Below are 22,700 nucleotides of genomic sequence, written 5' to 3'. Positions count from 1 at the left end.
CCCCCTCCCTTCCCCCCCCCCCATTCCTGGTACATGATGGCAAAAAGGTTAGCCGTCACTGGTGTAGAGGATGAAGTATATATCCAATATTGGTTTTGTAAAAAAAAAATTTACGAATTCCCCTTCATGGGCCCCCTTTGAGTTCCATGGGCCCCGGAACAATGTACCGGCTGCACACCCCTCTCCTCAGGACTGATTAGCCAAACCCAAATCCTGCAACCGTTCTTCATATGATTTTTGTTTGTTTGTTTGTTTTAATTTGTATACCGCCCTTCTCCAACAGGACTCAGGGCGGTGAACAGCCAGAATAAAACAGAACGTACAAAATTTAAAAACAGTTTAAAAATAATTAAATATTTTTGGCCACAATTTAAAATAACCCAATTAAAATCAATTAAATTTAACCAAAAACTGTGGGATCAAGCCAGCCCGGCTAGGTGAAATAAATAAGTTTTCAGGGCCCGACGAAAAGTCCGGAGGTCTGGTATTGTGCGTATCTCTGGGGGGATGTTGTTCCAGAGGGCGGGCGCCGCCACAGAGAAGGCTCTCCCCCTGGGGGTCGCCAGCCGACACTGTCTGGCGGACAGCACCCTGAGGAGGCCCTCTTTGTGAGAGCGTACTGGCCGGTGGGAGGCTATTGGTGGCAGAAGGCGGTCTCGTAAATACCCCGGCCCTAAGCCATGGAGCGCTTTAAAGGTGGCCACCAACACCTTGAAGCGCACCCGGAAGACCACCGGGAGCCAGTGCAGCTCGCGCAGGAGAGGTGTCACATTTTGTCTCCAGACCCTTAATCATCTTAGTTGCTCTTCTTTGCACTGAAACCGACTATGCAAGCATCGATCGTCCAGTTCAGTCCTCGGTGTTGAGACATACCTGGTTCAGATCATGAATTGCTGGTGGCTAAGAATGGAGTTTAATTCCGCAATGTTCAAGGGAAAGCAACACCGCAGAAGTTTGACCTTACCAAAATCAACACCCATCAAAATCCCTTTCCTTGTAATTGAGGTGGGGGAAAAAAATTAGGTTTGAACTGCTGGACATGGTTCAGAAGACGCCTGATGCACTGGGGTAAGAAATCCGATCGGCCATCACTGGTGGTTGAACACCTACCGTGCAAGAAACCAGAGGAAAAAGCACAAATGGCTTGCAGATGAAACCGCCAAAATTAGCCGAGCAGAGAGAGAGAGAAAAGCAGCCAAAGCAGAAGGCAAATGGGAGGAAGGAAAGAGATTGAATGCAGATGTCCAAAGAGCAGCTTCTTTGCTTTCCAAAGAGAACGGTCTTTGTCTTCCAAAGAAAGGCAATAAATTCTGCTGGCACCAGCATTGCAAGCAGCTAGAAGAGACCTGCATCAGGAATACATTTGTGAAAATCAAAAGGATTCCAACACCATTGATGCTCGTGAATGCATCAACAAAAACAAACAAGGGAAAGAATTTCTGACCAACGAGGTGCCAAGGACAGTTGGCTCAATAAAGGAGAATATTTGCAGCTCAGGGTTGAAATGGGGGGGGGGCCTTGGCACTCTCTGAGCTCGGTTGTTTTCTTGCCAACGTTTCATTACCATACTAGATAACATCATCAGTGCTACCAAGGAATGGGGTTTGATCTCAGCTTATATTCTAGAATCGTGATGGCGAACCTATGGCACCTCTCTGTAGGCACACGCGCCGACCAGGGGTGGGTTCTAAATTTTTTTACTACCGGTTCTGTGGGCGTGGCTTATTTTGTGGGTGTGGCTTGGAGGTCATGTGACTAGGTGGGCATGGCTAGGTGGTCAGAGTCATTTCTGGAAGGTCCTCGCGCTTGCGACCGGTCCTCGCACTTACGACCCGACTCATTTGTTTGCTTTTAACACTGATCAGCTGTAGGGCGGCCCTTTGAAGCCCCGCGGCAAGAGTTTAAACAGTTTTTTTCCCTCTAGTCATCAGCTGGGACTCAGGAGGCAGCAATAGATTGGGGGTGGGACCAAATAAAAGGTAAGAATAACGTGCGGGGGTGGGGGGTGGGAGGGCGGGAGGGGGGAGAACCGGTTCGGTGACGTCATATCGTCACCGCTACCGGCTCGGCCGAACCGGACCGAACCGGGAGGAACCCACCACTGGCGCCGACGCCAGCTGCTATTCTGGCAGCTGGTCTTTGCGGGCGCTGGAGCACTGGGAAATGGCCTGAAAATGGCCCAAAAAATGGACAAAACAGGCCAAAAACAGGGTGTTTTTGAGGTAATTTTCAGGCTGTTTTCCAGGCCATTTTCAGACCGTTTTTTGAAAAAAAAATGGCCTGAAAATGGCCCAAAAATGGCCAAAACCGGCCAAAAAACAGCCCATTTTTCAGGTTGTTTTCAAGCTATTTTCAGGCCGTTTTTAGGCCATTTTTCAAAAAAAAGAAAGAAAAAACCCAGCCTGACACTCGAGTCGGACAATGAGGAGGCTGGAGAAGATGTGGTGCCAGAGGCGGGGATTCAGCCAGGGCCTTCATAACCTCCAGAAGCTCCCATAAGTGAAGAGGACGAAGAGGAGGAGCCTCTTCTCGATGCACGGGTGCGCAGAGCTGCCAAAAGGCAGGAGTGGCTCCTCAGGAGGAGGTCTCCTCAAGAGTAAGGCTTGGGGCTAATTGGCCACTCCCTTAGCCTATTTAAGGAGGAACGCCGACTGAAGCAATTTGCAGGGAACAACTTCGTTCACATACCTTCGTGTCTTGTCTTGCTTATCTTATCAGCTTCCTGCAAATTGCTTCTGGGCATTCTGCCAACCACAGTAAGCTTTCAGTATTATTCTTTGAATTCTTGGCGGCTGTTAATGCAGTTAATTAACAGCCGTTGTTGTAAAAAAACTGGTTTATTTAGTAAACTAAGGTTTGAACGGACTTTGTGTATGCTGCGTTCTTTGGGGTCCGTAGCTGGGGCAGAACAAATTCTGGGCTCAATTGTGGTCATGAGTCAAAGATTATCTGTATGGTGACGACACAATTCTCACAAACAACCAATATATCGGAAACCACCCTGATATATCTGATCAAAAGGATTAAAGAAGAAAGTGAGAATTTTCACCTCTTGAACATCAAACGGGCCAAGCTCATAACCACGCGAAGGAAAGGAACTGTCAAAATAATAATTGACAGTAATGAGATCAAATGCCTACAAGAATTTATTTTCCTAGCATTGCAGATTGATCAAAGCAGCGAATGCAATCCCGGGGGCTGGGGGGAGGTGTCAAAATTGAACCGGGCTACGCAGCAATAATTAGTGTGAATTATTGCAGATTGATTAAAGCAGTGAATGCGATCCAGAAAATAAAATGTCAAAATTGTACTTGGTTGCACAGCAATAATTAGTGTGAATTGAATATGAAGGGGAAAAAAAAAGGGACATCAGCCTGGCACCTAAATGGAGATTTGTCTGCACTATTGTGTTTCCCATCGCTACCTACAGTTTTGAAAGTTGGACGATGAAAAAAAACCAGACAGGAGGAATATCGACTCATTCGAGCTGTGGCGTTGGAAAAGGCTCCTGCACGTTCCTTGGATAGTGAAGATGACACAAAAGCAAGTGTTGGAGCATATAAAACCACACATGTCACTACTGGGAAGGCAAAATCACAAAATTCCAGCAATGCCATGCCATCAAACTCATCGGGAAAAGCAGTTATATACAAGAAAGATGCAGAAAACTATGGATTCTACAAGGAACCACAAGAACTGGACAAGTTACTATAGGGGACGGAGGAAAAATTGATTAAAAAAAACTATACAACTACTTATCGAGATTCAAAATGGAAGAAGAAACAGTAAAGGAAACGATGATAACCTGGGCAAAAAAATTCAGCTATACTATAGAACTTGAAAACTGGGAAAAATTGTGGGGGGAAAAGTATAAATTGACAATGTCAGCAGCATACAGAGAAAACCTATACAAAATGTTCTATAGATGGCATCTACCTCCACCCAGACTAGCAAAAATGTTTCCAAACAGATCACCGGAATGTTGGAAATGTAAACAGACATAGGGAACATACTGTCACATGTGGTGGACTTGCCCAATAGCAAAAAAATATTGGATAAGGATAAGAAGGCGGCTAGAGAAAATAGTAAAACAACAAATAGAGCTAAAAACGGAGATATTCTTATTAGGCATATTAAGAGGGAACTATAATAAAAAAAAAAGTTTAATATTACATGTAATAACAGTGGCTGGAATTGTTTACAGGCAAAATTGGAAAAATGGAAATATACCAGCTGAAGAAACGGTGATAAAGAAAATATTAGATTGCGCAGAGATGGATAGGCTGACAATGGAAATAAAAGATAAAGGAGAAACGGAGAATTATTTGATTTGGAATGTACGGTGTAACTGGTTAGATAGTAGATGCAAAGATTAGGAAATTAAAAAGAAAAGATGATTAACGAAGTAGAAAATAGTAATAAGTATAAAGATAAAGATAGATGAAGAATATATAGTCTCACAGTAGGATGTTATAAAACGTAGAATGTAAAAAAATATTCTGAATAACAACTACATATTGTATTCATAATAGCATGAGTGTTGTAAAGATGGAAATTCTGATGTAAGGTGAAGAAAATGGTTAAATAAAAATAAATGTAAAAAGAAAAGAAAAAGCAGTTATGTTCAGAACAGTCAGAAACTAAATCGTTAAAAAAATAACTCCATGTGACGTGATAGCAGTTTTCCAATATTTGAGGGGCGGTCATGGAGAAAAGGGGGTGAACCTATTCGCCAAAGGCAAGACAAGAAGTAACAGAATTTAACTCTGTTCTTAGCCACCAGCAATTCATGATCTGAACCAGGTATGTCTCAACACTGAGGACTGAAGTGGACGATTGATGATTGCATAGTCAATCTAGTTTCAGTGCAAAGAAGAACAAGTAAGAGGATCGAAGGCCTGGAGACTAAAACATATGAAGAACGGTTGTAGGATTTGAGTTTGGCCAGTCTAGTGAAAAGAAGGACCAAAAATGAAACTTTAAATTCAGAACAATGTGAGACAAGTGCAGAACTGAAACAAAGGTCGGAATCCTCCTGGACTCACGGTTAAATTTGGAAGATCATGTAACGACCGTGACCAGGGGGGGCATTTGCCCAGGTTTGCCTGGTGCGCCAGTTGCGCCCCTACTTGGACCGAGATGCCCTACGCACGGTCACTCATGCGCTCGTCACCTCTCATATTGACTACTGCAATGCTGTCTACATGGGGCTGCCCTTGAAGACCACTTGGAGGCTTCAGATGGTGCAGAATGCGGCCGCGCGGGTAGTGATGGGAGTGTCCCGACACTCCCATGTTATACCTCTCCTGCGCGACTTGCATTGGTTGCCGGTTGCCCTCCGGGTGAGAGTCAAGGTGCTGGTGATTACCTATAAAGCCCTACATGGCCTAGGGCCGGGATATTTGGCAGACCATCTGCAGCCAGCAACAGCTTCCCATTGCCCAATGCGCTCCCACAGGGAGGGCCTACTCAGGTTGCCGTCAGCCAGACAGTGTCGGCTGGCGACCCCCAGGGAGAGAGCTTTCTCTGTGGGTGCACCCACCCTTTGGAATCAACTCCCTCTGGAGCTCCGGGTGGCCCCCGACCTTCGCTCTTTCCGCCGTGGGCTGAAAACTTGGCTATTTCACCTGGCTACCTTGGACTGATGGGGGTTTTAATTTGGGTTTTATTGAATGTCTTAATTTTAACTTGGACTTCTGTTTTAATTGTTGTGAGCCGCCCTGAGTCCTGTGGAGATAGGGTGGCATACAAGTCCCAACAAATAAATAAATAAATAAATAAATAAATAAATAAATAAATAAATAAATAAATCAATCAATCAATCAATCAATCAATCAATCAATCAATCTCATGAGGCCTGTTTGGATTTTCAAGAAAGATCAGATCAAACCAGGCAAGGCTAGAGAAAAGAAGGACCAGGGGAGGACAAGATAGCAATATTCCAGTATTTGAGGGGCTGCCACAAAGAAGAGAGGGTCGATTTATTTTCCAAAGCACCAGAGGGCAGAACAAGAAACAATGGATGGAAACTAATCAAGGAGAGAAGCAACCTGGAACTAAGGAGAAACTTCCTAACAGTGAGAATAATTAATCAGTGGAATGGCTTGGTTTCAGAAGTTATGGGGGCTCCATCCTTGGAGGTTTTAAGAAAAGATTGGAAAACCATTTGTTCGGAATGATGTAGCGCAGGGGTGAAATTCAGCAGGTTCTGGAGAACCGGTAGCGGAAATTTTGAGTAGTTCGGAGAAACGGCAAATACCACCTCTGGCTGGCCCCAGAGTGGGATGGAAATGGAGATTTTGCAGTATCCTTCCCCCAGGAGTGGGGATGGAATGGAGATTTTGTAGTATCCTTCCCCTGCCATGCCCACCAAGCCACGCTCATAGAACCGGTAGTAAAAAAAATTGGATTTCACCACTGGTGTAGCTTGAGCTCCAAAGTCCCTTCCAACTCTTGCTATTCTGTAATTCTCTAATCCAATTGCTTCCAGTTCAGCTTAGTAAAGAACTAGTCTTTCAAAATTACATTCCTTTGGTCCAGAAAGTCTCTGCTCATTAACCTCTAAATCCAGATGTTTTTCTTCCCAAAACTGGATTTTTCATTTTTTTTGAAATCTTTGTTTCAATGGCTCCGGTTGGTAAAAACATTCCATAACCGAGAAGTTCTTTTTTTTTTCTTTTTCCTTTGACCAAATTATTCACTTTCGATTGCCTGTCAGTTTCATGCCTTGGTTTGCCTAGCAGAGGGAGGTGGACTCTCGTTAACACATTTCTTTTTTTTCCCATGAGTGCCCAGAAGCCATAGCATTCAACGCGACCCTTGTTAATCGGGGCGACAGTCAATCCGACATGAAATTCAAATTCTGTATTCTCGTGATATTGAATGGCTTCGCTTGGAACAGATTTAGTCTGACTCTGCAGCCAGGACCTGCCTGATACGGTTGACCTGTTTAACGTAGCCGTTGGCATCACTAGAATACGTGGGCGCCTCCATCAAAACCAGGAACTGTTCTTTTGGAAAATTATTACTATTATTATTCTCATTTAAAAGGCCAAAATGTGACAGAATGTCTAACAGGCTCCGAGAAAGGAGGGGGAGGAAGAATTGTTGGTCCAAGGGACACCTAAGCTCAGGGGAAGGAAGGAGAGTCAGGGTAACTCTGCCTTAACTAATCTAGGAATAAGTTAAATAACATAATTGTGTTGACTCTGCTACATTTCTCAACTAATAACAAAGTTTTTTCTAGAAATCGCACTAATTCTTCTACTAAACCAGGGGTCGGCAACCTTAAACACTCAAAGATTCACAAAGGTCCTAACCAGAAGTCCCCCGTTCAATTCCCACACCATAGAGTCTCTTTCCTAGCGCGGCATCCTTTTTCCGCTGCCAACTGGAAGTCTGGTTCCCCCACCATAGAGTCTCCTCCTAGCGCAGCATCCCTATGGTCACATGATCAAAATTCAGATGCTTGGCAACTGACTCACATTTATGACGGTGGCAGTGTCCCGGGGTCATGTGATTTACTTTTGCAACCTTCTGACAAGCAAAATCAACGGGGAAGCCTGATTCACTTAATAACCGTCTTACTAACTTAACAACGGCAGTGATTCGTTTAACCAATGTAGCAAGAAAGGACATAAAATGGGACAAAAACTCACTCAGCAACTGTTTGTCTTAGTGAGGTACTAATACCACTCTATAAAGCCCTGGTAAGGCCACAGCCGACATTGTCTGGCGGACGGCACCCTGAGGAGGCCCACTCTGTGCGAGCGTACTGGCCGGTGGGAGGCTATTGGTGGCAGAAGGCGGTCTCGTAAGTACCCCGGCCCTAAACCATGGAGCGCTTTAAAGGTGGTCACCAACACCTTGAAGCGCACCCGGAAGACCATCGGGAGCCAGTGCAGCTCGCGCAGGAGAGGTATCACATGGGAGCGCCTCATCGCCCCCATAATCCCCCGCGCGGCCGCGTTCTGGACCAGCTGGAGCCTCCGGGTGCACCCCAGGGGGAGCCCCATGTAGAGAGCGTTGCAGTAGTCCAGGCGGGAAGTGATGAGTGCCTGAGTGACTTTCAAGAAAAGATTGGACTGCCATTTGTCAGAAATGGTGTAGGGTCTCCTGCTTGAGCGGGGGGTTGGACTAGATGACCTATAAGGTCCCAACTCTGTTAATCTGTTAATCTGTTAATCTGTTTTATTTAGCAATGGAAATTTTGGGCTCTATTGTGCTCGTAAATTGTGCTTTACTGTTATTGTTTTCTTTTTAAGTTTTAAAAAAGCAAAAAGGCATTCCTAAAATTGATCTAGGGATGTTGGCAGTTACCAAATTCCAGATACCGGCACAAGTATGAATGGCGTGTCCATCGTATCGTATGTACAGTATGTCCGTTGTCTCTTACTTACCCACGGTAGCAGCCGTTCCTGGAAAAAAACGTTCTTCGCAGAATTGCTTTAAAAAGGATGTTTTCCCCACAGCTGAATTCCCCACCAGAACTATCTTGAATATACGATCCGGAGCCATGCGGAACTCTTCATCCTTCACACAAGCACAAATATTAGGTTGTTTAGGGTGATATGTAGTCATAATAACATTCCTTTCTCAGAGAGTCAAGGACATCTTGCCCTGCATCTGGAGGGCTGGAACTGGGAGGCACCCCCAGTTGGGATGGTGGTTTGATTGGACCATGTGATGGACATGTGGGTGCTGGGCAAGGACTTGGACTTTCCTTTGGGTGGGGAAAACCTGGAAGTTTTCGGATTCGGGTTTTCCCAGATGTGCCAATATGACATCTCTAATAAAAGCCTCGGAGTCTTCTTTCATTGGGGGTGTTACTTGAAACCCTGACATAGGGTTGCATTGTTAGGCATAGGATAAAAAAGGATGCATAGAAATGGCTGGTTCATATTCTTATAAAAAAAAACCCCAAAAAGTTGTGATTTGATGTTAATGCCTTATTTTACTGCAACAGAGAGAGTCGGGAGCAGAGGTGAAATCCAGCAGGTTCTGACAAGTTCTGGAGAACCAGTAGCAGGAATTTTGAGTAGTTCGGAGAACGGCAAATACCACCTCTGGCTGGCCCCAGGAGTGGGGAGGGAATGGGGATTTTGCAGTATCCTTCCCTTGCCATGCCCACCAAGCCACACCATGCCCACCAAGCCGCGCCCACAGAACCGGTAGTAAAAAAAATTGGATTTCACCACTGGTTGGGAGTCAATCTTTCTTTTTCTTTTTTTTTCTTATCCTCCCTCACTTTTCTTCCCCCTCTTCTTCCCCACCGTTTTCCTTTTTGACTTTTGTATTTTGTATCTTATTTTATCATATGACTCAATAAAAATGTTTAAACCAGGAGGATAAAGAAGAATGCAGTATATAAATGAGAAATAGCTAGGTGATTCTTTTACATGGGATTAATAAGAAAATGATTGATCACGATAAAGATGATAGTATTTGCGCCTTGGGTGCAATCCCAAAACAGCTGGAGCACACTGTCGACATTGACAAAATCCCCATCGGTCAATTGCAAAAGGCAGCTTTGCTTGGAACAGCTTACATCCTGCGATGATACCTTTAAGACCATCAAAACATCCACCTCTGCCTATCTCAGGTCCCTGGGAAGGACTCAATAGGTGGCCAACCCAACCTGGGCATCTGGCTGACTGTGCGACGAACCATAATAACAATGATAACAGATTAAAATACAGGATGTATAAAATAACACAAAGCATTAAAAGTTAAAACAATGCAATATGGTTTTAACTCTTTCTTGCAGTAGGAAGATCTCGCTGCTGCTCCCTTGATAAACTCCTATTCCTGAGTTTTAAATTCCTTGTTCTTTGATTAGAAACAAGAGATTTATGCTTCCACATTTTTCATTTTACATCTTTACAATATCAATGTAACCTCAGACTGAAAACGCACCTTTCTTTACATTATTTCCAATTATATATAAAGGTGATTGTTCGAAGCTATCCACGTGTGGTTTAAACTTTTTACAGGAGAGACCAAAATATTTATTACAGAATAGAGTAAGAATCGAATTGAATGGAATGGAATGGAATGGAATAGAATGGAATAGAATAGAATAGAATAGAATAGAATAGAATAGAATAGAATAGAATAGAATAGAATAGAATAGAATAGAATAGAATAGAATAACAGAGTTGGAAGGGACCTTGGAGGTCTTCTAGTCCAACCCCCTGCTTAGGCAGGAAACCCTACACCACTTCAGACAAATGGTTATCCAACATCTTCTTAAAAACTTCCAGTGTTGGATCATTTACAACTTCTGAAGGCAAGTTGTTCCATTGATGAATTGTTCTAACTGTCAGGAAATGTCTCCTTAGTTCTAGGTTGCTTCTCTCCTTGATTAGTTTCCATCCATTCCTTCTTGTCCTGCCCTCAGGTGCTTTGGAGAATAGCTTGGCTCCCTCTTCTTTGTGGCAGCCCCTGAGATATCGGAACACTGCTAACATGTCTCCCCAAGCCCTTCTTTTCAGCAAACTAGACATACCCATTACAATTTTACTCGGAACTAATAATGAAAGAGCTAATGTACAGCTGTTGCCTTCTTTTCCTAACTTTATACCCTGATAGGTGTATTCACATTGTGAATTTTTAGAAACATACGAATAATGCCTAGGTAAAGCCACACTTGGAATATTGCATCCAGCTTTGGTCATCACAATATAAAAAAGATGTTGAGACTCTAGAAAGAATGCAGAGAAAAGCAACAAAGATGATTAGGGCGCTGAAGGCTAAAACATACAAAGAATGGTTGTAGGAACTGGGTATGTCTAGTTTAATGAAAGAAGAACTGGGGTGACATGATAGCAGTCTTCCAATACTGCCACAAAGAAGAGGGAGTCAAGCTATTCTCCAAAGCACCTGAAGGCAGGACAAGAAGCAATGGATGGAAATCAATCAAGGAGAGAAGCAACCTAGAACTAAGAAGAAATTTCCTGACAGTTAGAACAATTAAGCAGTGGAACAACTTACCTGCAGAAGTTTTGAGTGCTTCAACACTGGAGGATTTTAAGAAGAGATTGGGTAACCATCGGTCTGAAATGCTATAGGGTTTCCTGCTTGAGAGGGGGTTGGACTAGAAGACCTCCAAGGTCCCTACCAACCCTGTTATTCTTTTAATTTTGCCAAAATGCACTTCATCCACAGTGGTGGGTTTCAAATTCTTTTATTATCGGTTCTGTGGGTGTGGCTTGGTGGGCATGGCATGGCTTGGTGGGCGTGGCAGGGGAAGGATACTGTAAAATCTCCATTCCCACCCCAATGCGGGGGTAAAGGGAAGGTTACTGCAAAATCCCCATTCCCTCCCGATCAGCTGGGACTCGGGAGGCAGAGAATAGATGGGGGTGGGGCCAGTCAGAATTTTTACTAACGGTTTTCCGAACTACTCAAAATTTCTGCTACCAGTTCTCCAGAACTGGTCAGAACCTGCTGAAACCCATCTCTGTTCATCCAAAATAAAATCTAAAATCTGCAAGAAAACAACCCACCTCCGAGAGCACCAAGGACCCCAGAGTTCAACCGTAAACTACAAATATTCTCTTCCGTAAAATCTAAATAATTCAGTTTTGTTCCTTACATTTGTCAGGGTTTCTTTTCCTACGGGCTCTTCCCTAGGTGAGGCTTGAGACGGTTCAACCTGTGGCTGCCGTTGGACTCCGTTCATATCTGGTCCTCGTTTATCTTCATCTTCTTCAGACCACCGTATTAGTTGCCTCTCTGTCCTGTTCAGAAGATGCGGTAGATGGTCTTCTTCAATGGATATTAGCCTTCTGAAGTGCTTCCTCTGGGTCAGCTCGCCAGGCTTAGGAGGCTCAGAAAGATCCACATTCATACTAAGGGCACTTCTTATGTGGGATGCGCTAAACGTCTCATCTTCGGAAGGCTCGCTGGAAAGCGATTAGGAAAAACACAAGCACACAACTCAGTCATTTATATCCTAGTGGAAACCTGAACGTTGCTTAGAATAGAATAGAATAGAATAGAATAGAATAGAATAGAATAGAATAGAATAGAATAGAATAGAATAGAATAGGGGTAGGGTAGGGTAGGGTAGGGTAGGGTAGGGTAGGGTAGGGTAGGGTAGGGAGGAGGGAATAAGAATAGAATAGAATAGAATAGAATAGAATAGAATAGAATAGAATAGAATAGAATAGAATAGAATAGAATAGAATAGAATAGAATAGAATAGAATTCTTTATTGGCCAAGTGTGATTGGACACACAAGGAATTTGTCTTGGTGCATACGCTCTCGGTGTACATAAAAGAAAAGATACATTCGTCAAGAATCATAAGGTACAACACTTAATGATAGTCATAGGGAACAGATAATCAATCGAATCATATTAGGAAACAGTCAATATAAATCTTAAGGATACCAGGAACAAGGTTACAGTCATGCAGTCAAGTGGGAGGAGATGGGTGATAGGAACGATAAGAAGATTAATAGCAGGGCAGACTTAGTGAATAGTTTGACAGTGTTGAGGGAATTATTTGTTTAGCAGAGTGATGGCGTTCGGGAAAAAACTGTCCTTGTGTCTAGTTGTTCTGGTGTGCAGTGCTCTATAGCGTCGTTTTGAAGGCAGGAGTTGAAACAGTTTATGTCCAGGATGCAAGGGGTCTGTAAATATTTTCACAAAAGCTTATTGCTTTTCATATCTGAACTCAAACATAGCTGAGGAATATCCAGTACATGAACTGGATTTTCAAAATATCAGAAGAATATTCAAATCTTTATAAGTCAACGCACTTTCACTCTAAGTCAAAATTATATATTATCTTTTATTTCAATGAAACGCAACTATTAAGTGCCAATCAATAGAGTCACATTTGTTTTTAGAATGTTTTTGGACAAATTTGCTTCTCACTGTCACTTCAACGGTTGCTATAACCATTGGTTCCTTTATGGAAAGATGTCTATGACTAACCAATTCATCTGTCTAGATCTCGGACATTTCAGAAAATATGAGAAATTGAAACTCTTGCCATGCGACTTTTTATATTTAGAACTTATTCTCCAAATGATAAATTTTGTAGAATGTTCATTTTTTCAAAATTTTATTTTTAAACTTCATTTTAATTTATTATTATTGACAAGGAAAATAACCAAAAAGGAATAATATGGTAAAGAAGAAAAAACAACAGCAATGCAAGCAATAGGATACATGTAAATAACAAACAAATTACGAATAACCAGCAGATTGAAAATATTATATGGTTAATTGCACTGGAGTCAGAAGCACTGAGGCACTTCTGGATTGAAAGCAGGGGTGAAATCTACTTACCTTCCTTACCGGTTTGGAAGTTCGTGCGCGTGCGCGTGTCACATGCACGCACATACTTTCTACACATGCGCAAAACCTTCTACGCATCCGTAGAAAGTAATGAACACATTACTTCCTGGTTAAAACCAGGAAGTGACAACACCCAGGCAGGTGGGTGGAACTTTGCTCCGCCATCGCTACTGGATCGTCGAACCAGCCGCCAAGATCGCTACCAGATCGCCCAATCCGGTGCAAACTAGGAGGATTTTACCCCTAGTTGAAAGGATTAGCAGGTGACATCACCATTGCCCAGAGGACATCCAGTTGGGGGCTCCTTTCAGGTCCCTGGCAGGAGCTGGAGCAAAGGACAGGCGCTCAACCCTACCCAATGGCAGCACGCAGGTCTCAAACGCAGGCTTGCTAATCTCCATCCCAGCCTCCTAAAGGAGTCAGCGTGCTCCTTTATATGGCTAATATGTTTTAATTAATAATTAACAACTTAAAGTACTACAGGGAGTCCTCGACTTACAGCAGTTCACTTAGTGACCATTTGAATTTACAACAGCACTGGAAAAAGTGACTTAGGACCATTTTTCACACTTATGACCATTGCAGCATCCCCATGGTCATTCGGATGCTTGCCCACTGACTCATATTTATGACGGTTGCAGTGTCCCAGGGTCCTATGATCTCTCCTTTTGTGACTTTCTGACAAGCAACGTCAAGGGGGAAACCAGATTCACTTAACAACCATGTTACTAATGTAACAACTGCATTGATTCACTTAACAACAGTGGCAAGAAAAGTCGCAAAAGCGGGCAAGACTCGCTTAGCAAATTTCTCACTTTAGCAACATGAATTCTGGGCTCAGCTGTGGTCATACATTGAGGACTATATCCCATGTAAAATTTCTAGTCAGGGGATATTTCCAGCAAATGGTAAAAATGCCTTTAAATAAAAACAATATATTGAAAAAAAATAAGGAAGCATTGTTTCTTGCTGTACTATGAATACTGTCCAATTCTGTAAGTTATCTAAATAATAATAATAATAATAATAATAATAATAATAATAATAATAATAATAATAATAATAATAATAATAATGCGCCCAAGACAAAATGGAAGGCTTACCTCTTCAGTGAACTTCTTCTCTCAATATATTTGCCAATAATTGAGCCAGACCTTTGTTTCCGACTGACAGGGCCCTCATACCCAGATTTCTGTAAAAACATTGTTTTAAACTGTCAAAATATACTTAATAAAAAGTAGATGTCAAAGAATGTCAAAACTATATAGATAAGCTTGTTTTTTACCAGGTAATCCTCGACGTACGACCACAATTGAGCCCAAAATGTCTCTTGCTAAGTGAGACATTTGTGAAGTGAATTTTGCCCCGTTTTACGACCTTTCTTGCCACGGTTGTTAAGTGAATCACTGAAGTGTGGTTAAGTTAGTGACACAGTTGTTAAGTGACTCTTGCTTCCCCACTGGACGTTGTTTGTCAAAAGGTCGCAAAAGGGGATCACGTGATCCCGGGACATTGTAACCGTCATAAATATGAGTCAGTTTGTCAAGCATCTCACTGTAAATTACCTCACCATGGGGATGCTGCAATAGTCAAAAGTTTGAAAAACGGTCATAAGTCACTCTTTTCAGTGTTGTCGTAATGGTGTTCAAATGGTCACTAAGCAAACCATTGTAAGCTGAGGACTACCTATAGCCGTGATGGCAAACCTATGGCACGCGTGCCACAGGTGGCACGTGGAGCCATATCGGTGGGAATGCAAACGTTGCCCTACTTCAGCTCCGGTGTGCACAGCTGATTTTTGGGCCTTCCTGTCCCACCGGAAGTCAGCAAACAGGCCTTTTCCGGCCTCCGGAGGGGCTCTGGGCGTGGGGGAAGGCTGTTTTCGCCCTCCCCAGACTCCAAGAAAGCCTCTGGAGCCTGGGGAGGGCGAAAAAACGGGCCAACTGGGCCCACCGGACCATCGCATGCCAAAAGTGGGGGGAGTGCAGGTGGGTGGGTCGTGCGAGCATCTGGGGGGGGCACATTGGATTATGGGTGTGGGCATGCACGCGCGTGACCCCCTGTGCTCTCCCTGTTTTTGGCACGTGACGGTAAAAAGGTTAGCCATCACTGACCTATCGCATTTTAAGTTGTTAATGATTTATAACACGTGAGAATTTTCTCTTTCAATAGCTCTAGGCTCTGTCTCCAGCGTCCAACAGCTTCTAGAAAAATCCTTTGTCCTCCTTTGGGTCATTGATTAGGGCATGAGTAGTAGGATGAAATATCTGGTCTTCAGACATGGATCTTCTTTTACCACCTTTAAAGCGCTCCATGGCTTAGGACCTGGTTATTTACGGGACCGCCTACTACCACAAACAGCCTCCCACTGGCCGGTACGCTCTCATAGAGAGGGGCTCCTCCGGGTGCCGTCAGCCAAGCAGTGTCGACTGGCGGCCCCCAGGGGGAGGGCCTTCTCTGTGGGGGCACCCACTATCTGGAACGAGCTCCCCCCGGAGATACGGAGGATCCCGGATCTACACACCTTCCGCCGTGCTCTTAAGACCCTCCTATTCCAGCAAGCCGGCCTGGCCTAATTTTTCTCCCTTTTCTTTTAAATTTTAAATTGAAATTTTAATTTGTTTTAAATTTATCGGGATTTTAATTGTCGTGGGCTAAATTATTTAATTTGGTTTTAAATTGTTTTTAACTTTTGTATTTCTGTATTTTATCCTGTGCCTGTTCACCGCCCTGAGTCCTTCGGGAGTAGGGCGGTATATAAATTTAATAAAACTAAACTAAACTAAAACTAAGCCAGAGGTGGGAAATGATGTTGGAAGGGACCTTGGAGGTCATCTAGTCCAACCCCTTGCTCACGCAGGAGAGCAGTTACTAGGGATTCGAACCGCCGAACTGCCGACCTTTCTGATCGACCAGCTCAGTGTCTTAGCCACTGAGCCACCTAGTCAGGCTTGTGTTATGACTTCAACTCCCAGAATTCCTGAGCCAGCATGGCTCCTTAGTCAGCATGGCTGGGCTCAGGAATTCTGGGAGTTGGGGGGGCAGCCTTATAAATTGAGATCTGAATTTCAAAACAAATTTTGGAATTTTGCTGCGTAAGCCGGGTGCCAGACAATTAAGCTCCAGAATTTGTAGTCTGTGATGGAATCATTATCAAAAAAAGAAATAAATACATATTCCGGTATTGTAGGAAGTTAGCACCCACCCCTCTCCTAGAAGAATGAAATATTCTAGGAAATATTAAAAAGGCAGAATATTATACCTCCCTGGATAAGAAAAGGAGATACATGCTCTTGGAAAGCAGCCCCCGCCTTTGCCCCAGAAAGACTGGGCCATCCTATCTACAAGACAAAAGGCTGGGCCAGTTTATCTACAAGACAAAGGATCTTCATCCTCAGGACGTAATAGGATTAGCCCTCTACCCATCTCACCACATGGCACCTGCGAAGATTGCATCACCCAGCAAGATTCAACCAAGCCTGGGACTCAAGACAACCTACAAAGTTACCCCTGCATGGCCCATGGGAATCTGACAACCAATCGGTTGTTCTTTCACAGGAACAGGAAGCAAGTTCAAAGCCCAAGAAAGGATATAAATATATCTCGCTCTCCATCCATGTGGTCAGCTACCCAGGACTTCAAACCATGGGGTCCCGTCCACCATTAAACCATCTTTCCAAACACCCTCCATGTTTCCAGTGTCTTTCTCCCCACTTGGAACTGAACCCAGATGGACATTTTTTCCAAAAGTATCAAGGATATCACATCGAATCAAAAGGACATGGTCAGTCAGGGGGCTTGCTGCTCCTGCTTTCAAGACCAGGGGCTTATAATGACCAATAAATCATTTCATTTTTGATTTGACAGGTGACCGACCCTCTGGCCATCCAGAAAGCTGAGTCCTCTGTTCTCCCCAGCCAGACCCTAACCCACCCTTTTTAGCCGAAAAGCTACGGAACGTACCCGCTGAAGACACACGTCACGTTCATCACTCAGATGTTTGTTCCTTTCCCTGTGATGAGGAAGGAAGGAAGGAAGGAAGGAAGGAAGGAAAAAAGGAAAGAAAGGGAGATGGGAAGAAAGGAACAGAAGGAAAACAGAGGGAGGGAGGAGGGAGGGAGATGGGAAGAAAGGGAGGGAAGGAAGAGGGAGGGAGGGAAGGAAGGAAGGAAAGGAAGGAAGGAAGGAAAGAGAGGGAGGTGGGAAGAAAGAACAGAAGGAAAAAGGAGGGAGGGAGGAGGGAGGGAGATGGGAAGAAAGGGATGGAAGGAAGAGGGAGGGAGGGAAGGAAGGAAGGAAGGAAAGGAAGGGAGGAAGGAAGGAAGGAAGGAAAGAAGGAAGGAAGGAAGGAAGGAAGGAAAAAAAGGGAGGGAGGTGGGAAGAAAGGAACGGAAGGAAAAGGGAGGGAGGGAGGAGGGAGGGAGATGGAAGAAAGGGATGGAAGGAAGAGGGAGGGAGGGAAGGAAGGAAAGAGAGGGAGGTGGGAAGAAAGAACGGAAGGAAAAGGGAGGGAGGGAGGAGGGAGGGAGATGGGAAGAAAGAATGGAAGGAAAAGGGAGGGAAGGAGATGGGAAGAAAGGGAGGGAAGGAAGAGGGAGGGAGGGAAGGAAGGAAGGAAGGAAAGGAAGGAAGGAAAGAGAGGGAGGTGGGAAGAAAGAATGGAAGGAAAAGGGAGGGAGGGAGGAGGGAGGGAGATGGGAAGAAAGAATGGAAGGAAGAGGGGGGAAGGAAGGAAAGGAAGGAAGGAAGGAAAGAGAGGGAGGTGGGAAGAAAGGAACGGAAGGAAAAGGGAGGGAGGAGGGAGGGAGATGGGAAGACAGGAAGAGAAGTAAGAAGGGAAGAAGGAAGGAAGGAAGGAAGAGAGAGGGTGGGAGGGAGGGAGGAGGGAGGGAGATGGGAAGAAAGGGATGGAAGGAAGAGGGAGGGAGGGAAGGAGAGAGAGAAGGAAAAACACCAAAATTAAAGGATATCTTTCAAGACTGCCCATTTACCAGTAAACTTTTCCAATCTGGGGGCAAAGTATTTATCCTGGCCAAATGGTTGTATTTTATTCCTATTTTTGTTTTGTGGGGAACTTCTGAGATGTCATTTTTTAAAAAGTAGGTTCTGAATGCTAGGATTTGATACGTTTCTTCTACTGGTGAATTACAGAGTCACAAATTAAGGATGGAGCCAAGCAGAAGAAGACGTAAGCAGTTCCGAGCAGCTCGTAAGTTGAAAACTACGCAACTGAATCAAGACAAACGAGGCGCGGTCGTTTCCCGCCCATTCCGATCCCCTCAGGCCAGAACGGGCGGAAAAGTGTGGAGGCCAAAGACGGGGCATGTGGAGGGGGCAAAAGGCTATGGCAATCCGTGCAGCCTGAAACAGCTGATCCTCGGGAGGCCGATCCAACCGACAATCAGCTGCTTGTGCTAATCAGGCTGTGCTGAAAATGAAAATGAAACAGGCTGTTTACTGTTTGCTGCAAGGAGGCAAATTGCTGGGCGGCAGAGGCAGATTTTTTTTTTCTTGTTTTCCTCCCCAAAAAAGGTAGGTGTGTCTTATACTCCGAAAAATACGGTACTTAATTTTTGCCATTAATGGAAGCCCCAGTGGCCTTCCCTGTCTCACTGGCCCATCTAGAATGACCCAACCTAGATTTTATGATAAATGCTCCAATTTTACCGGGAAAAATATGTATGTGCATTCAGTCCCTGACCTGTTTTTATTTAAACAAACAGCTTTGTCTTCCTTATACAATTCCCGCGATAAAGAACACATTCATCAAAAAGGAAGATGACTTCCACACGCACACATGAAGACACACAAAACTTGTTTTGGAAATCTTCTTACCTCAAAAAATCCAATTGTTTAAGAAGTCCTAATTTCTCCCTCTCTAATATTTCTGTCACCCGGCAAATCTCACTGGAGAGGAAACAAAAGAAGGGTTATGTAAAATCCAGTTCGACCTGCTTAGACGAAACACCAATAGAGCTGTGATTTACTTTCTCTTGTTAAGTATGGCACTAATAACTACAGAAACGGACTAAATTCCTAATTACTCCAGTTTATTTATTGTTAATGGCTACTTTTAATCTAAAGCCGGACAGAAAATTGCTCTTGAGACACAATAAAAGTAAAGCAAAGATCCAGTGTGGGAAGATTGTTAAACTTTCATTTTTATGGGGTGGGGAAAAAAAAAAACCCTACAATTTTACAGATGCAGCATTAGTTCAATGAAGCTCTGAAGACTTTCCTCAATGTTAACCAAGCAAAATCAGCAAATCGTATTCCACGTCTTGCTGAATGTTTGTCTGTTCAACTTATTGTTTATTCTCTCTCCCGGATGATCCAAATCATAATCTAAGAAAAGAATCAGCGGCGACGTCATAAAATTAATGTTCCTAATAAGTGTGTAGCTTGAATCTCTTCTCTGATAATAAAAAAAACAAACAGACTTTTCAAGTTTTGCGTTCACTAAAATTCCATGAAACTAAGAACAAAATGAGAAGAACGTCGGGTTTGCGAGCTTCGGCGACGGCGGTGATTTTCTAAGACCGCCAGCCCCGCCGCCTGTAGAGCCGCCCCGCGAACGAGGAGCGGCTCGAAAACTCCGAAATCTTGAAGATTGCAGGAGCAGAGACAGCAGGGCACAGGTTGAGCCCTTCCGGTGGGATGCACCAGCTGGGATAATTTTTAGATATAAGGGAGAAGGATATCGATTGAATACCGTGGAGAAGGCACAACATTTTTATAGTACTATTCTTAAGGAAAGAACACCATCTCCACGTACATCTACAGTTTTGGAGATTAAGGAGAGTGAAGAGAGGCAGTCGGAAGAACAGCCCAAGCAAGAATTAGAAAATGTGCAAGGTGCAGAAGGAGGTTTTCTGAGTGAGCCCTTGCTGGATTCTTCTCCAATTTTGGATTTGATTCAGCTGACTGAAGTTAAAGATCAACGTATAACTAGAGCTCAATCCAAGCTACTTAAACAAAAGCAACAACAACAACAGGAAAGACAAGACAAGATGGCAGCTAAGAGTACCCCACAAGAGAGTGGAGCTATGGGAAGAGCAAGATCGAAGCTTTTGGATGAACTTCAAATATTTTGCTCTGCGCTCCAGAAACAGGCCGATGACCCTTAAGTGTCTATCTTGGAATGTTAATGGGTTGAATTCAGCACAGAAAAGGAAGAAAATATTTACATATTTGAAACAATTTAATAATGATATAATTTGCTTACAAGAAACACATATTACAACTCAAGATCAGAAATATTTGATAAATTCAAAATTAGGAGTGCATTATATATCTTCAACTTCGCAGAAAAAGAATGGTGTGGTTATTTATGTAAATAAAAAATTAACAGCAAAAATTATAGAAGTAGATCAAGATGGTAGGTTTGTAGCAATTGAATTGCTTACAGCAAATGGTCAAATTCTTTTGATTGGAATTTATGCTCCTAACCAACAACAGGATTGTTTTTACAAGATGTTACATACTAAAATATTGCAATGGGACTATAGATCTATTTTATTTATGGGAGACTGGAATGGAGTAATTGATTCTAAATTAGATAAAAAGAGCTTGGCAAAGTCTAGAATTAGACTACCGCAGACTTTTTTTGATATGAAAGAAGATATGGAACTAAAAGATGTTTGGAGAATACATAATCCGAATGAATTGGATTACACTTTTTTTTCCGATAGACATAGATCCTTTTCTAGGATTGATTTTATTCTGTTGTCAAATGATTTACTTATTAAGACAAAAAGAACAAAGATTTTTCCAAGAACTTTGACTGACCATAGCCCTGTATGGATAGAAATTGAGATGGATAAGGTTGAGAGACGTTCTTGGAGATTAAATGAGAACTTGTTTAGATATGAAAAAAATACAATAGAACTTAAAAAGCATTTGAAAGAATTTTTTGAAATAAATTTGAATAAAGGTACCCCAATTGAAATTGTTTGGGACGCTAGTAAAGCTTATATGAGAGGGGTACTTATCTACATGAATTCTAAACACAGACTGTTCCGACAAAAGAAAAGATCTGAGTTGGAAATGGAAATAAAGAATAAGGAACAGTTACTTATTAAAAACCCAACAGATGAAAGAATAAGAAGTGCTATAAAACTTTTGAAAGACCAATTTCAAATGCTTATGGCGGAACAAGTTGCAACAAGTTTACAATACGCAAAGCATAATACATTTTGCAATGCTAATAAACCGGGCAGATGGTTGGCTTACACACTGAGGAAAAAACAAAGTATACGGACTATTGATAGTATTGACATTGGAGGGAAAGAAATTTTTCAACAAAAATTAATTAAAGAAGCTTTTGTGGATTATTATACTAAATTATATGCCAAAGAAGAGGTGCAGAATGGACTTATAGAAAAATATTTAAAGGATAAGAGAATTACAAAAATTACTGATCAACAAAAGGAAAGAATGAATTACCCTATAACAGTGGAGGAGATAATAGCAGCAATTAAGCAGCTAAAAACAGCTAAAGCGCCTGGCACGGATGGTTTGACAGCAGTGTATTACAAAACTTTACAAGCTGAAATGGTGGAACAACTTAGAGATTTATTTTGTAATATTCAACAAGGGGGTAAAATACCCCCATCTTGGACAACTGCTTATATATCTTTGATACCAAAGGAACAAGTTGGTCCTAAAAAACCAGAGAACTACAGACCAATATCTCTTTTGAATACAGACTATAAAATTTATGCGAAGGTATTAGCCAACAGGTTGATGCCAGTAATTCAAAAAGTGATTCATGAGGACCAAGCGGGATTTATTGAGGGCAGATATATGAAGGATAATGTAAGGCAAGTAATAGACTTATTGGAATATCTTGATAAGAATAAACAGATTTCTGCAGTGCTGGTTTTCTTGGATGCGGAGAAAGCCTTTGATAGAGTGGATTGGAACTTTCTACTAAAGACTTTAAAAAAGATGGGCTTTGGGGACCAATTTATACAGGCGATTTCAGCAATTTATCAAGAGCAAAAAGCACAGATTATTATTAATGGAAGTTTGACGACAGAGTTTAAAATTGAAAAAGGAACAAGACAGGGATGTCCGTTGTCCCCACTTTTATTTATATTAACATTGGAAGTCTTGCTAAATATAATACGGGACTCAAAAATCTTGAAAGGTATAGTGATAAGGCAAGAGGATTATAGAATAAAGGCATTTGCAGATGATCTGGTTGTTACCCTATCACAACCAATGGAATCAATAATCCTGATGAACGACATTATACAAGACTATGGTAGAGTTTCAGGTTTTAAACTGAACTCAAAAAAGACTAAAATGATAGTTAAGAATATGACACAAGATCGTAAACATGAGCTTGAAAGGAGGGCAGGTTTTGAAATTGTACCTAAGGTAAAA

General features: G+C 42.7%; 1 protein-coding gene across 1 annotated transcript in view; it reads right to left on the bottom strand.

Annotated features, from left to right (window-relative positions):
• The window catches only part of CRACR2A (calcium release activated channel regulator 2A), a 62,687-nt gene that overhangs the window by 17,992 nt on the left and 21,995 nt on the right, over positions 1–22,700 (bottom strand). The window contains exons 8-12 of the mRNA XM_070947532.1: positions 19,146–19,217; positions 17,274–17,322; positions 14,414–14,502; positions 11,597–11,906; positions 8,400–8,532 (exon numbers count right to left, since the gene is read on the bottom strand). Of these exons, the coding sequence (XP_070803633.1) occupies positions 8,400–8,532; positions 11,597–11,906; positions 14,414–14,502; positions 17,274–17,322; positions 19,146–19,217 (653 nt within the window). The remainder of the gene's footprint in view (positions 1–8,399; positions 8,533–11,596; positions 11,907–14,413; positions 14,503–17,273; positions 17,323–19,145; positions 19,218–22,700) is intronic.

Source organism: Pituophis catenifer, unplaced genomic scaffold (genome assembly GCF_029215685.1).
Source record: "Pituophis catenifer annectens isolate HBS135680 unplaced genomic scaffold, rPitCat1.0.hap2 SCAF_7, whole genome shotgun sequence".
Lineage (NCBI taxonomy): Eukaryota > Metazoa > Chordata > Lepidosauria > Squamata > Colubridae > Pituophis > Pituophis catenifer.
The sequence above is the reverse complement of the archived record's forward strand: the minus strand, read 5'-3'. Positions and strand labels throughout refer to the sequence as shown.